This window comes from Ranitomeya variabilis, chromosome 4 (assembly GCF_051348905.1).
Source record: "Ranitomeya variabilis isolate aRanVar5 chromosome 4, aRanVar5.hap1, whole genome shotgun sequence".
Lineage (NCBI taxonomy): Eukaryota > Metazoa > Chordata > Amphibia > Anura > Dendrobatidae > Ranitomeya > Ranitomeya variabilis.
The window spans coordinates 415,995,016-416,007,048 of NC_135235.1; the positions used below are offsets into that span (position 1 = coordinate 415,995,016).

The following is a 12,033-nucleotide window of genomic DNA, read 5'->3' on the forward strand; positions in this document are numbered from 1 at the left end:
AGGACTGTTTTTTTCCAGCAGGACAATGCGCCATGCCACACAGCTAGGTCAATCAAGGTGTGGATGAATGACCACCACATCAAATCCCTGTCATGGCCAGCCCAATCTCCAGACCTGAACCCCATTGAAAACCTCTGGAATGTAATCAAGAGGATGATGGATAGTCACAAGCCATCAAACAAAGAACTGCTTAAATTTTTGTACCAGGAGTGGCATAAGGTCACCTCAAACGCAGTGTGAAAGACTGGTGGAAAGCATGCCAAGACGCATGAAAGCTGTGATTAAAAATCATGGTTATTCCACAAAATATTGATTTCTGAACTCTTCCTGAGTTAAAACATTAGTATTGTTGTTTCTAAATGTTTATGAGCTTGGTTTTTTTGCATTATTTGAGGTCTGGAAACAATGCAATTTTTGATATTTTTACCATTTCTCTTTTTCAGAAAATAAATACAAAATTTATTGCTTGGAACTTCGGAGACATGTTGTCAGTAGTTTATAGAATAAAAGAACAATTTACATTTTACTCAAAAATATACCTATAAAGAGAAAAATCAGACAAACTGAACATTTTGAAGTAGTCTGTTAATTTTTGCCAGAGCTGTATATGTACCGGTGCATGTATATACAGTATATTATACAGATAAGAGGACATTAAAGGATTGTTATTGAGATATACGCAACTATACACAACTATTGAGATTTAAAATACACAACTCTATACAGTATATAATAGGAAATTATATATTTTTGTAATGGCATTTAAAATGAAAGTGATATTTTAAGCGTAAACAGTATCCTTCTGATTAATGTAAAATAATCCAAAACTGGTTTTCTGGAAAGATCTGAAAACTAGGCTAATTGGACACAAGGTCAGTAAGGTTTTGATGGGTTCCACACTCGGCATATTCTTTCTGTTGGTGCGTGACATTTCCGTCCAGTGTCCTGCTGTATTATATGATCAGATCACACCATGGCTCCCAGAGCAGTTACCTCCAGACCACTCTGCCAGGTTCACATTCCTGCCCTGGGGCAAATAGCTGGTGAACAGGACCCTGCCCATAGCTTTGTGGCCAGAACTGGACCACTGATACCATACAGGTATACTCTCACCCTCCTGGTCACTCTCAGTAGGGGGCACATTTACATACATGCTCCAGCCCCACCATCACCATGCAGATGTTTCTGCCTATGAGTTCTGATTAACCCTTTTACACCATCTAAAGCCATAGATATAAAGCTCTTTCTGCAGTCAGAGAAGATGTGTAATATATTTATATTTTATAAAGAGGCAATATCTGCAATGGGGGTAGAGTTTTCCTTTGCATTTTCTTACCTGACAGAACATTTATGACCAGTAATGATGATTGATCATATATAGTAGTTATAAATGCCTCGTATATGCAGACCTCACCAGCTTTTGAGAGAATATGGCATTGGGACTGCAGATACTCCCATAATAAAGAGGGACTTTACATTCTCTTATATAGGGAAAGTGGTTCTTGTGATCACTAATGTTCTCCTGGGTGACACCTGCACCTGTCGGGCTTTATGATATTCTGCTGGATCTACACAATATGGCGCTGGCTGAGATACGCCTTCACGTGTAATGACATCTCATCCCTATTGATGACACCTTATTGTGCAAAGGACGAGACTTAGAACCAAAACCAGATAGATCGGCCTAAATTGGGAATGTGATACATGGCAGGACTCGATCAACCCAGGGTTTTTTACCAGAATTTTGGCTTAAAACAGCTCAAAATATCACAACATGATAAAGTTGTGTAAAAATGTTACGAATTTTGTTGTTTTAACACCCTTCATTAAGACTGGCATACAAAATGTTCTGCGAACCAGAAAGGAGCATGGATCCCTAAAATATTACTTTTAATATTTCCAAGTTAAAAACATTTGTAAACTCTCAAAAACTAATATAGACACAATGGCGCTCACCCACCTCAAAAATCCTCAGCTGCCAGGATCAAGTCAGATAAGTGCCAACTCTGCCACTGAAAAGATCTAGAAGTAATAATACATGATACCGCACTTGAGGATAAGAAAGTGAGAACAAGAACCTCATATGACACCAAAAACAATGTTCACTTCAGGGTATGGTGCAGTCGACCCCTTGTTATAATACCGCTGAGTAAATAACTGGAATTAGGCTACTTTCACACTAGCGTTAACTGCATTACGTCTCAAAACGTCTTTTTTCAGAAAAAACGCATCCAGCAAAAGTTTTTGCTGGATGCGTTTTTTCCCCATAGACTTGTATTGGCGACGTATTGCGACGGATTGGCATACGTCGTGTCCGTTTTACGACGGATGCGTCGAAATTTGGCCACACGTCGTCGGCAAAAAACGTTGCTTGTAACGTTTTTTGTCTCCGCCTAAAAAACGTGTCGCGACGCATCCTGCGGCATACGTCGTTGGCTACAATGGAAGCCTATGAGCGACGCAATGCAGCGCTGCAATACGTTTTTTTACACTGAGCATGCTCAGAAGCTGGATTTTGTTGCCAATTGGCCAGACACCCCCAAATCTATATAAACCTGGCCTGGGCCTTCAACCCCACATATGCCAGCAAGACCCAGAGAGAAGACTGCCAGCCACAAGACCCCAGCCAGCCACGTATTTAAGTGCCACGTATATAAGTGCCACGTATATAAGTGCCACGTATTTCAGTGCCACGTATTTAAGTGTCACGTATATAAGTGCCACGTATATAAGTGCCACGTATTTAAGTGCCACGTACTATAAATACTATAACTACGTGGTTATACGTGGCACTTATATACGTGGCACTTATATACGTGGCACTTATATACGTGGCACTTAAATACGTGGCACTTATATACGTGGCACTTATATACGTGGCACTGAAATACGTGGCACTGAAATACGTGGCACTTATATACGTGGCACTTATATACGTGGCACTGAAATACGTGGCACTGAAATACGTGGCACTGAAATACGTGGCACTGAAATACGTGGCACTTATATACGTGGCACTTAAATACGTGGCACTGAAATACGTGGCACTGAAATACGTGGCACTGAAATACGTGGCACTATGACTGTCAGAAAATGTTCATTAAACGGTTAGGGGTGAGGTTAGGGGTAGGGTTTGGATCCCTTTATCATCATCCGTAGTTCATTAATCGGATGTATCCAGAGTCGCCTCCGTCTCCGTTGCTGCAGAAGCATCCTCCGTTTTTCCGCTGCCGCCTCCTTCTCCCGCACTATGATATCCAGGCGATTCGTCTCAAAGATAATGTCGGTAACCAAACTAGCAATGCTCACAAGAACACCTTCCATCGCTGCCACAAAACTAAAACCCTCAAAGATGGGCTGTAAAAACAGTAACTATATAGTTTTCCATATTTTCCAGTAGCCAATCAAATTTGGGAGCCTCCCATTTTAAAAACGGATCAGTCGTAAAAACGGATGCAACGGATGGTAAAAACGGATGCAACGTATGCAACGCATCCAGTATTTTCGATGGAAACGTTTAACGGATTTGCGACGGATCCGTCGAAATGCTGTATGCGTTGCATACGTTTTTCACTTTTTTGACGCATCCGTTTTTTCAGCAAAAAAACGGATTTGCGACGTAATGCAGTTAACGCTAGTGTGAAAGTAGCCTTAGACAATCTTACCAGTTAAATAGGTTTACTAAGGAGGAGGCCAGTTTAAAAGCTAGTGCAGAAGGAAATGCTGTCCGTAATGGCCGTGTGGGGAAAGGACGCTTCATGCCATGAATTATACTAGTGTGTGTAATGGTAATATACCTTTGATTGCAATCCACTCATTATTACTTCTAGATTTGCAGACTCTCATTAACATGAAATATTACTGGGTAAAATATGATACGCATGATCTATTACCAGGATTGTATTCCAATAAGCACTGAATCCTTCACCTGGAGATAAATGCAGTCTATCCCACCCTACAGGAGTCCCTACAGGAGTTCTTACGGAAGACCCTACAAGAGTTCCTACAGGAGCTCTTACAGGAGTCCCTACAGAAGACCCTAAAGGAGTTCCTACAGGAGACCCTACAGCAGACCCTACAGGAGACACTACAGGAGACCCTACAGCAGACTCTACCGGAGACCCTACAGCAGACCCTACAGGAGTCCCTACAGCAGACCCTACAGGAGTCCCTACAGCAGACCCTACAGGAGTCCCTACAGCAGACCCTACAGAAGACCCTACAGCAGACAGACCCTACAGGAGACCCTACAGCAGACAGACCCTACAGGAGACCCTACAGGAGACCCTACAGCAGACCCTACAGCAGACAGACCCTACAGGAGACCCTACAGAAGACCCTACAGGAGTCCCTACATTAGACCCTACAGGAGTCCCTACAGAAGACCCTACAGGAGTCCCTACAGAAGACCCTACAGGAGACCCTACAGAAGACCCTACAGCAGACAGACCGTACAGGAGACCCTACAGCAGACCCTACAGGAGACCCTACAGGAGTCCCTACAGAAGACCCTACAGGAGTCCCTACAGCAGACTATACAAAAGACCCTACAGGAGTCCCTACAGCAGACTATACAAAAGACCCTACAGGAGTCCCTACAGCAGACTATACAAAAGACCCTACAGGAGACCCTACAGAAGACCCTACAGGAGTCCCTACAGCAGACTATACAAAAGACCCTACAGGAGACCCTACAGAAGACCATACAGGAGACCCTACAGGAGTCCCCACAGCAGACTATACAAAAGACCCTACAGGAGACCCTACAGAAGACCCTACAGGAGTCCCTACAGCAGACTATACAAAAGACCCTACAGGAGACCCTACAGAAGACCATACAGGAGACCCTACAGGAGTCCCCACAGCAGACTCTACACCCGACCCTACAGGAGACCCTGAGTTTACAAATGTTTTAAACTTGGTAATATTAAGTTATATTTTCTGGGTCCATGCTCCTTTCTGGTTTGCAGACAATCTGGGCCTCCCTCATTATACAATTAACGTTTGTCTTAAAGAATAGGGACCACAGACATTATGGCGCCTTTCTATTAGTCAGTGTTAGGACACTGCAAAAATACACACTAGGCCCCGAGCATGCAGACCGCCATTGTGCACGGCCGTCTCGAGGCCCCCGTACATTCAAGCTGTCCGCTGTAAACACCTGGATGAATCAGACCCCTTATGGCTGCACGACTTGTACACACATTGCATAGCCCCCCAGTGCACACCTGCGTTTCACCAGGGGTCAATGATTTGGGGCTAGGCTATGTCTGCAGCCGCCGCTAGGTGTCACTCATCACGTGGCTCGTTTAAACAAACATGTACATTCTAGTATGCAGCGATAGCGTGGCCCCACCGGAACGTCACGTGTCCCTGTCTATTCACCTCCTCTGCAGCTGATTGGCTGCGGTATTTCCTCAGCTCACGAGGCATGGAACGCAGAACGCCTGATGACGTAAGGCGGAAGTGGCGTCGATAGTGGCGGGCTTGTGAGAGGAGGGGCTATATAAGCGCTGCTCAGTGCGGCCGTTGTATTGTTAGAACGGAAACCGCACCCGTACACGTGATCCCACAACACCGGGCACCCGACGCCACCATGGGGGACAAGATGGACATGTCCCTGGACGACATTATCAAGATGAACCGAACCCAGAGGACGACTGGCCGAGGCAGGGGAGGGCGAGGGGCCCGCGGTGGCGCGTCCCGTGGTGGAGCAATAGGCCGCATTGGAAGTGGTGGCGGCGGTCGGGGAGGCGGAGGACCCGTGCGGACAAGGCCGATGCTAAACCGAGGCGGCAGGAACCGCCCCGCGCCGTACAGCCGGGTAGGAGGGGAGGGCCGCGGCCTAGCAGCGGGGGGCGGCCTGTGAGAGGCCTATGGCGCCTGGTGTTGGGGGGCTCACAGTCTCTTGTCTTCCAGCCCAAGCAGCTCCCGGACAAGTGGCAGCATGACCTGTTTGACAGCGGCTTCGGGGCAGGTGCAGGAGTGGAGACCGGAGGGAAGCTGCTGGTGTCTAACCTGGACTTCGGGGTCTCTGATGCTGACATCCAGGTATGGCTCCTTCTGTGGGTTATTGCAGCTGTGGCCCGTCCTGTAATGCCCCCATATGCGGGCATTCCGTGCCCAGTGTGTGACCCCCTTGTTGGTGGTTTCAGGAGCTGTTTGCGGAGTTCGGCACTCTGAAGAAGGCAGCAGTTCACTACGACCGATCGGGCCGAAGCTTGGGGACAGCAGATGTGCACTTTGAAAGGAAAGCTGATGCACTGAAGGCAATGAAGCAATACAACGGTGTCCCGCTAGATGGTAAGGTCCCGCTCGGCTTCCCATGGCAGCCGCCTGGGGACGGTGAGCAGCTCGGTGATCTGTCCTCCACGGGGACGGTGAGCAGCTCGGTGATCTGTCCTCCACGGGGACGGTGAGCAGCTCGGTGATCTGTCCTCCTTCCTTCTGCAGGTCGTCCTATGAACATTCAGCTGGTCACGTCACAGATAGAAGCACAGAGAAGACCTGTACAGAGGTGGGTAGTAAGCTGGCTGGGCCGCTGCGGATGGACGACTCCTGAACTGTAGTAATTTTTCTATATATTTTTTTTTTTTTTCCAGTTTGCCTAGGGGTGGTATGACACGGCCACGAGGGGGCTCAGCAGGGTTTGGTGCTGGTGGAGGAAACAGAAGAGGTGGCAGGGGAGGAAATCGGGGCCGTGGACGGGGAGCTGGCAGAGACACAAAGCAACAGTTATCGGCAGAAGAGCTGGATGCACAGCTGGACGCCTACAATGCCAGGGTGAGTGATGGTGGCAGTGTTATTATTATTGCTGCATGATGGCACTGTCTGTAACTTGTAGGGTTAAGTCCTGGCTATCCAGAGGATGGGAGGTTTTGAATTGCTTCACAGTAATTCTGAATGGGACTTGTGGTCCTGTGGCGACTGTGTGCCAAATAGGATGGTGATGTACATCAACACCATTCACTCCGCTGACACAGAAACCAGTTTTAGTATTGATGCTAGATTTCATACTACTAATAATGCAAAAAAAAAATAATTAATGAGTAACTAAACTACTGGTTGTGGTGTTTAGGGTCCCCAACACCTATTATTCTTAAGTATCCGTGTAGTAAAAGACCACTGTGGTCTGTTTAGGAGACTTGTTAAAGGGAATCTGAGTGGGATAAACCCTTCCAGTCTATATGGGCCTGTAAGTCATGTGAAAATGAATAAAATGACCCCTTCAGTCACAGATATCAATTCCTTATTTCAGAGACATAAAAAGTTTTTGTATATGTAAATCAACTGTTAAAGTCTATGGCCGGATACGTATCTGCCTGCAGAGCTTATTATAAATGAAGAGGACCATCACAGGTGTGAGACGTATAGATCGGCAGAGCCAACTGTCAGTCATTACATGTCTCACGTTAGTAATGTGCTCTAGAGGCAGCTTCTCACAGATTTGGCTGGCTCAGATCCTAATGACTCATTCACATATTCCAGAGGAACCCATGTTTTTTATGACCCTGGTTGTCAGAGCAAGGTGTCACTTTATTCAGCTTCCTATGACCTACATGCACATATAGACGGCTTATGAAAGTTGATCTTACTTTGTCTCCCTTAAGAGCTGTTGCGTGTTTGGGGTGGTGTTTTTTTTTTTTTTTATTATTATTAAAAAGATAGTACTTGATGCCTATATGTGGTGCCCACTTCTGCAGCATACCCTCCCGGCGGCAGCGTGTGTTGCCGCAGCTGTTCCTTATAATGTGCAGGCAGCTGATGCTGTGCCAGCTGTTCATTCTTATTCCTGTCTCCGCTTCTCCACAGATGGACACCAGCTAATCCTTCCCCATGCTCCTGTGCTGCAGTTCTATCTCTGGACATCATTTCCTTTCTATTCAACTTTTTTTTTTTGCTTTTATTTCTGATAGGTTTTAAACTCATGTAAAGTTGCATTATTTTTTTTTTTTTATTATGCAGACCTATAATTTTTTTTTGTACAGTTATTTTCTGGGATATTTTACTGGTTGTGTCATGAATAGGGCTATATTTAATAAAAAGGATTTGGTATATTTGTTCTTTGTGGCACATGTCATGTGCACAAAAGGATGAACGTTGGGGGACACTATCCTGCTTCTCTATGCCAATGTAATATGCTCTTTTTATGAAGCTATCTGCCAGGGGGCACTCAAGTATTGCATTTATTAAATCCTGTTGGGTCTGCAGTGCTGGGTTTGTCTTTTTGTTTCAAGTGTTTTTTTTTTTTGTTTGTTTTGTTTTTGTTACTTGGGTTACTCTGTTAAGATCCTACATGAAGACTTGTATAGGTCAGTTCAGTAACTTGTACAAGGAACATCGACATGAGCAATTGTGGGGTCAGAGGGATGCTTTCTCTGCAAAGGACATGCTGTATGTTCTTGTGAGGTGGCAACTTGATATCCAAGGATTTATGACAATATTACATGTGAAAGCTCTGTCTGCGACTATCTGACTCCCACTTTAACTACCTATGTTATTGTTGGCTGGGTTTTGATGACGATTCAACTTCTGTGGCTGTCAGGTACTTTGATTCCAAGCCGTGTAAAGGTAGATGGAAAGTTGCATGAGATGTTCCACACAATAATAACAAAAACAACTGATCTACAACTACTCATCCTATAACCCTACTAAACACCATTTCAAATAAAAATGGGACTACAGCTCTGTGATGCTGCTTAAAAAGTGAATAAAATCACCTAAAATATTCAATAATACCACTAAATGTCATAATAATCCTGGAAGTGAGACATTTTCCAAGGAAGAATGGGAGAAAATCCCTCAAACAAGAATGAAAGACTTGGCTGGCTACAAAAAGTGTTTACAAGCTGGAGTGCTACTAGGTGCTAACCATGTAGGGTGCACAAACTTTTGCCTTTTTGTAAATTTTACAATGTTAAACTTTTTACCTAACATGCAAAGGAAATGTGTCATCTTTAATGTTAGTCCATTTAGAGATAATTTCAGAACTTCTCACAATAGCAGTAATTTTGATCATGGGTGTCCGTTTTCCATGCCACTGTATGTTAGGAAGGGATCTGGGTGAATTTCAGTCCAATAAAGGGTCTCATAGGACCAGCTACATCCAACTTTAGGCATAAGCGTACATAGTCTTTGAAGCAGAAGCTTGAACGCTATCAGTGTTCTTCCTAAAGCGTGCCTTATTTTATGTATAAAATACCAGCAGCTGCCTAAAGAATGGTCAGGTCACTGTTTTTTGTTGTTGAAGTGGTTAAAAATGGATCATATTCAGTTTATGTGACAATGTGTAAAGAGTGGCATAGCACGAGCTTTGTCCAATGCTGGTATTGCTGTATTGGCCCCGTTGTGTCCACAGGAAGAATATGACCACAAGACCTGGACCTTCTGCGGCAGAACTAAGGTACTCGGGCCTGGTTTATGATTTGGGGGTTTTATTTTCCAAGTCATTTGTTTTGTAGTATTCTGCACCAAATTAAAAAAAAAAGTGGCACATGTTGGCTGATAAAGGTAGTTTTGTGCAAAGTCAAAGATATTCTTTTTCCAGTCAACTATTTTGTGCCTTTTGAGAGAAAAAAACTCCTTTAAAAAAAAAAAAAAAAAGTTGCATGTTAGTCTTCAGCTGTGCAAATCTAAACTTAGACAGGTCAGACTCCACTAGGGTACTAGAATGCAACTTTCTGAAAAGTTGCGAGTGAGTAAAAAACCATGGCTGCGTTGTGAAGTACACTTAATAAAAGGGCTCAATTTAAATAACGTATAAAGTGCAGACATAGAAGTCACTATGAGACCTATTGTTCTCCAGAAATAAGGTGCTACGGCAATGAGGGATCGAGGCCTATGAGACCAGATTCTGACCTAAATTGGTGTCAGAAGAACAGAAGTGGTGGCCATGTGATTATACACTGCCCCTTACAGATAGTTACCAGTAGATGGTGCTATAAACCCTTCCTTCTGGAGACTCGCTAGTGTGAAATGAAGACGCATCCTGGTGCCACCGATTTGGGTATATCACCTGTGTAAGGCTGGGTCATAAAACAATATTGTAACTCAAAGAATACCACTAATGGAAATGTGGGAAAAATTAAATTCATTACCAGGCCCGCTATACCATGAAATCGGGGAGGTCAAATGAGACTGATGGAGAGAAGGCTGCACATCCCGTCCGTCACTACCATGATAACTGCTGAATTCTTGGGTTTTGTTCACCACGACAGCAATTTTTAGGCTGCATTCACACAAATGCATTTGTGATGTGTTTTTGCTGTAATTTTTCCACTATGCTATTTTACATTTTCTGAATATCTTGTTAAAAAAAAAATAAAAAGAACACATCCTCAGTGAGGCATGGGTGGGATCTAACCGAGCAGAAGCTGCAGCGCTCACCCTGCAGATAGATGGCCATAGCTTCCAAGCAAGTACGTGTTCACATTAGGATGGGGGACTAATGCAGCATTTAAACAAGTAATCAGTAGTGATTAGCGCAAGTGCTCTTTACTCAAGTTTGCCTAGGGTGCTGGGATGACATGTTCGCGTCCCCACATGTCTCACGGCTGTTAGGGTATGTGCCCATGATCAGAAACTGCTGCTGGGTACTTGTGCAGCAGCCAGATGTTACAGCATAGTGGAGGAGATTTCTAAAGATCCCATGTCTACTATGCATCCATATATATGTGTAAACCGTGGCACTGCTCTGAAGGTGCTCAAAAAGAGGTTCCCACACCAGAATATTGAATGCACACGTGCAGAGTTGGTCCTATTGGGTCCCATCAAGAGAATGTATCAGAGGTGGCCAATGATATGAGTCTTGTCACAGATCTCTGGGCCTCAGTGGGGATCTGATTCAGTGAGTAGAAAAGGACGGCTCTATATATTAGGCTGCCATTAGGGCCCTAAACAAGCAGTGGATACCGCGTTTGGTACGGCACGAGACACCCACCACCACCGATGGTGCTGACATTCCACTGGTCCTAAACACGGCAGCCTAATATATATAGAGCCGTCGTTTTCTGACAAGACATATCATTGGCCACCTCTGATACATTCTCTTGATAGGACCAACCCTGCATGTGTGCATTCAATATTCGTAGAACTCTTTGCACATCTTTAGTGCCTTATCGACTCAGACACCTCAATAAGCAGTTGGTGTACTGAAGAGGGTCAGCTGTTTGACCGAAACGTTATATACCGACTGCAAATAAAAAATTCATCTATAAAACAAGTTGAGTGCCAAAAAATTACTTTATTACTATGCATCCATAGTAACCTGCAGACACTGACATGCGGCGCGTCTCTCCAGACTGCAGCATGTCAATATTTTTTCTGGAGACGTGAGCCTCCGCAAGATAAATGTCACCCGTACAATGTAGTGGACGCGGTGACTGAACACATGCGGAATCACTTGCGCTCAATAACCGACATGTACTGTGTATAAAGCACCCGAATGATCGTGGGCACCCGGCCTTAGCCACAAAACATGCTGGCATTGTCCATGAACGTCAGTGGCTATCCAACAGCCGCAAAACATGCAAGGACTCAAACATGTCACTCAAGCACCCGCAATACTCCGTGCACACCCGAGGAACGGGCACTTGTGCTAATCAGTAGGAATACTCTGCCCCACGTATCTGCTTGTATAAACAGGCCAGTGCTCATTGGCCATTTATCGGCAGCACATCACCTTGTGTGAACATCCTTCGATACTGTATGAAGGCTGTCTCCATCACTGATCATTGCTGGTACATGGGTCTCCAACACCTTCTATACGGTCGACCGGCACTTCTTAGGGTATGTGTCCACGTTCAGGATTGCATCAGGATTTTCCATCAGTATTTGTAAGCCAAAACCAGGAGTGGAACAATTAGAGGAAAAGTATAATAGAAACATATGCACCACTTCTGCATTTATCACCCACTCCTGGTTTTGGCTTACAAATACTGATGGAAAATCCTGACCAAATCCTGATGCAATCCTGAACGTGGACACATACCCTTAGGCTACCGTCACACTAGCAGTATTTGGTCAGTATTTTAC

General features: G+C 44.7%; 1 protein-coding gene across 1 annotated transcript; it reads left to right on the plus strand.

Annotated features, from left to right (window-relative positions):
- The first annotated feature begins 5,476 nt into the window (after positions 1-5,476).
- On the plus strand, positions 5,477-8,210 carry ALYREF (Aly/REF export factor). Its single transcript, XM_077251318.1, has 6 exons — positions 5,477-5,824; positions 5,920-6,051; positions 6,156-6,303; positions 6,454-6,517; positions 6,603-6,783; positions 7,813-8,210. The coding sequence occupies exons 1-6, from the start codon at positions 5,597-5,599 to the stop codon at positions 7,825-7,827; spliced, it is 768 nt and encodes a 255-aa protein (XP_077107433.1). The 5' UTR covers positions 5,477-5,596; the 3' UTR covers positions 7,828-8,210.
- Positions 8,211-12,033: the final 3,823 nt, after the last annotated feature.

Bases quoted from the DNA above. Each gene is read 5' to 3' on its own strand.
- ALYREF (XM_077251318.1), top strand. From the start codon at position 5,597: ATGGGGGACAAGATGGACATGTCCCTGGACGACATTATCAAGATGAAC. The intron at 5,825-5,919 runs GTAGGAGGGGAG...CTTGTCTTCCAG, and splicing joins GCCCCGCGCCGTACAGCCGG to CCCAAGCAGCTCCCGGACAA. The intron at 6,052-6,155 runs GTATGGCTCCTT...TGGTGGTTTCAG, and splicing joins TCTCTGATGCTGACATCCAG to GAGCTGTTTGCGGAGTTCGG.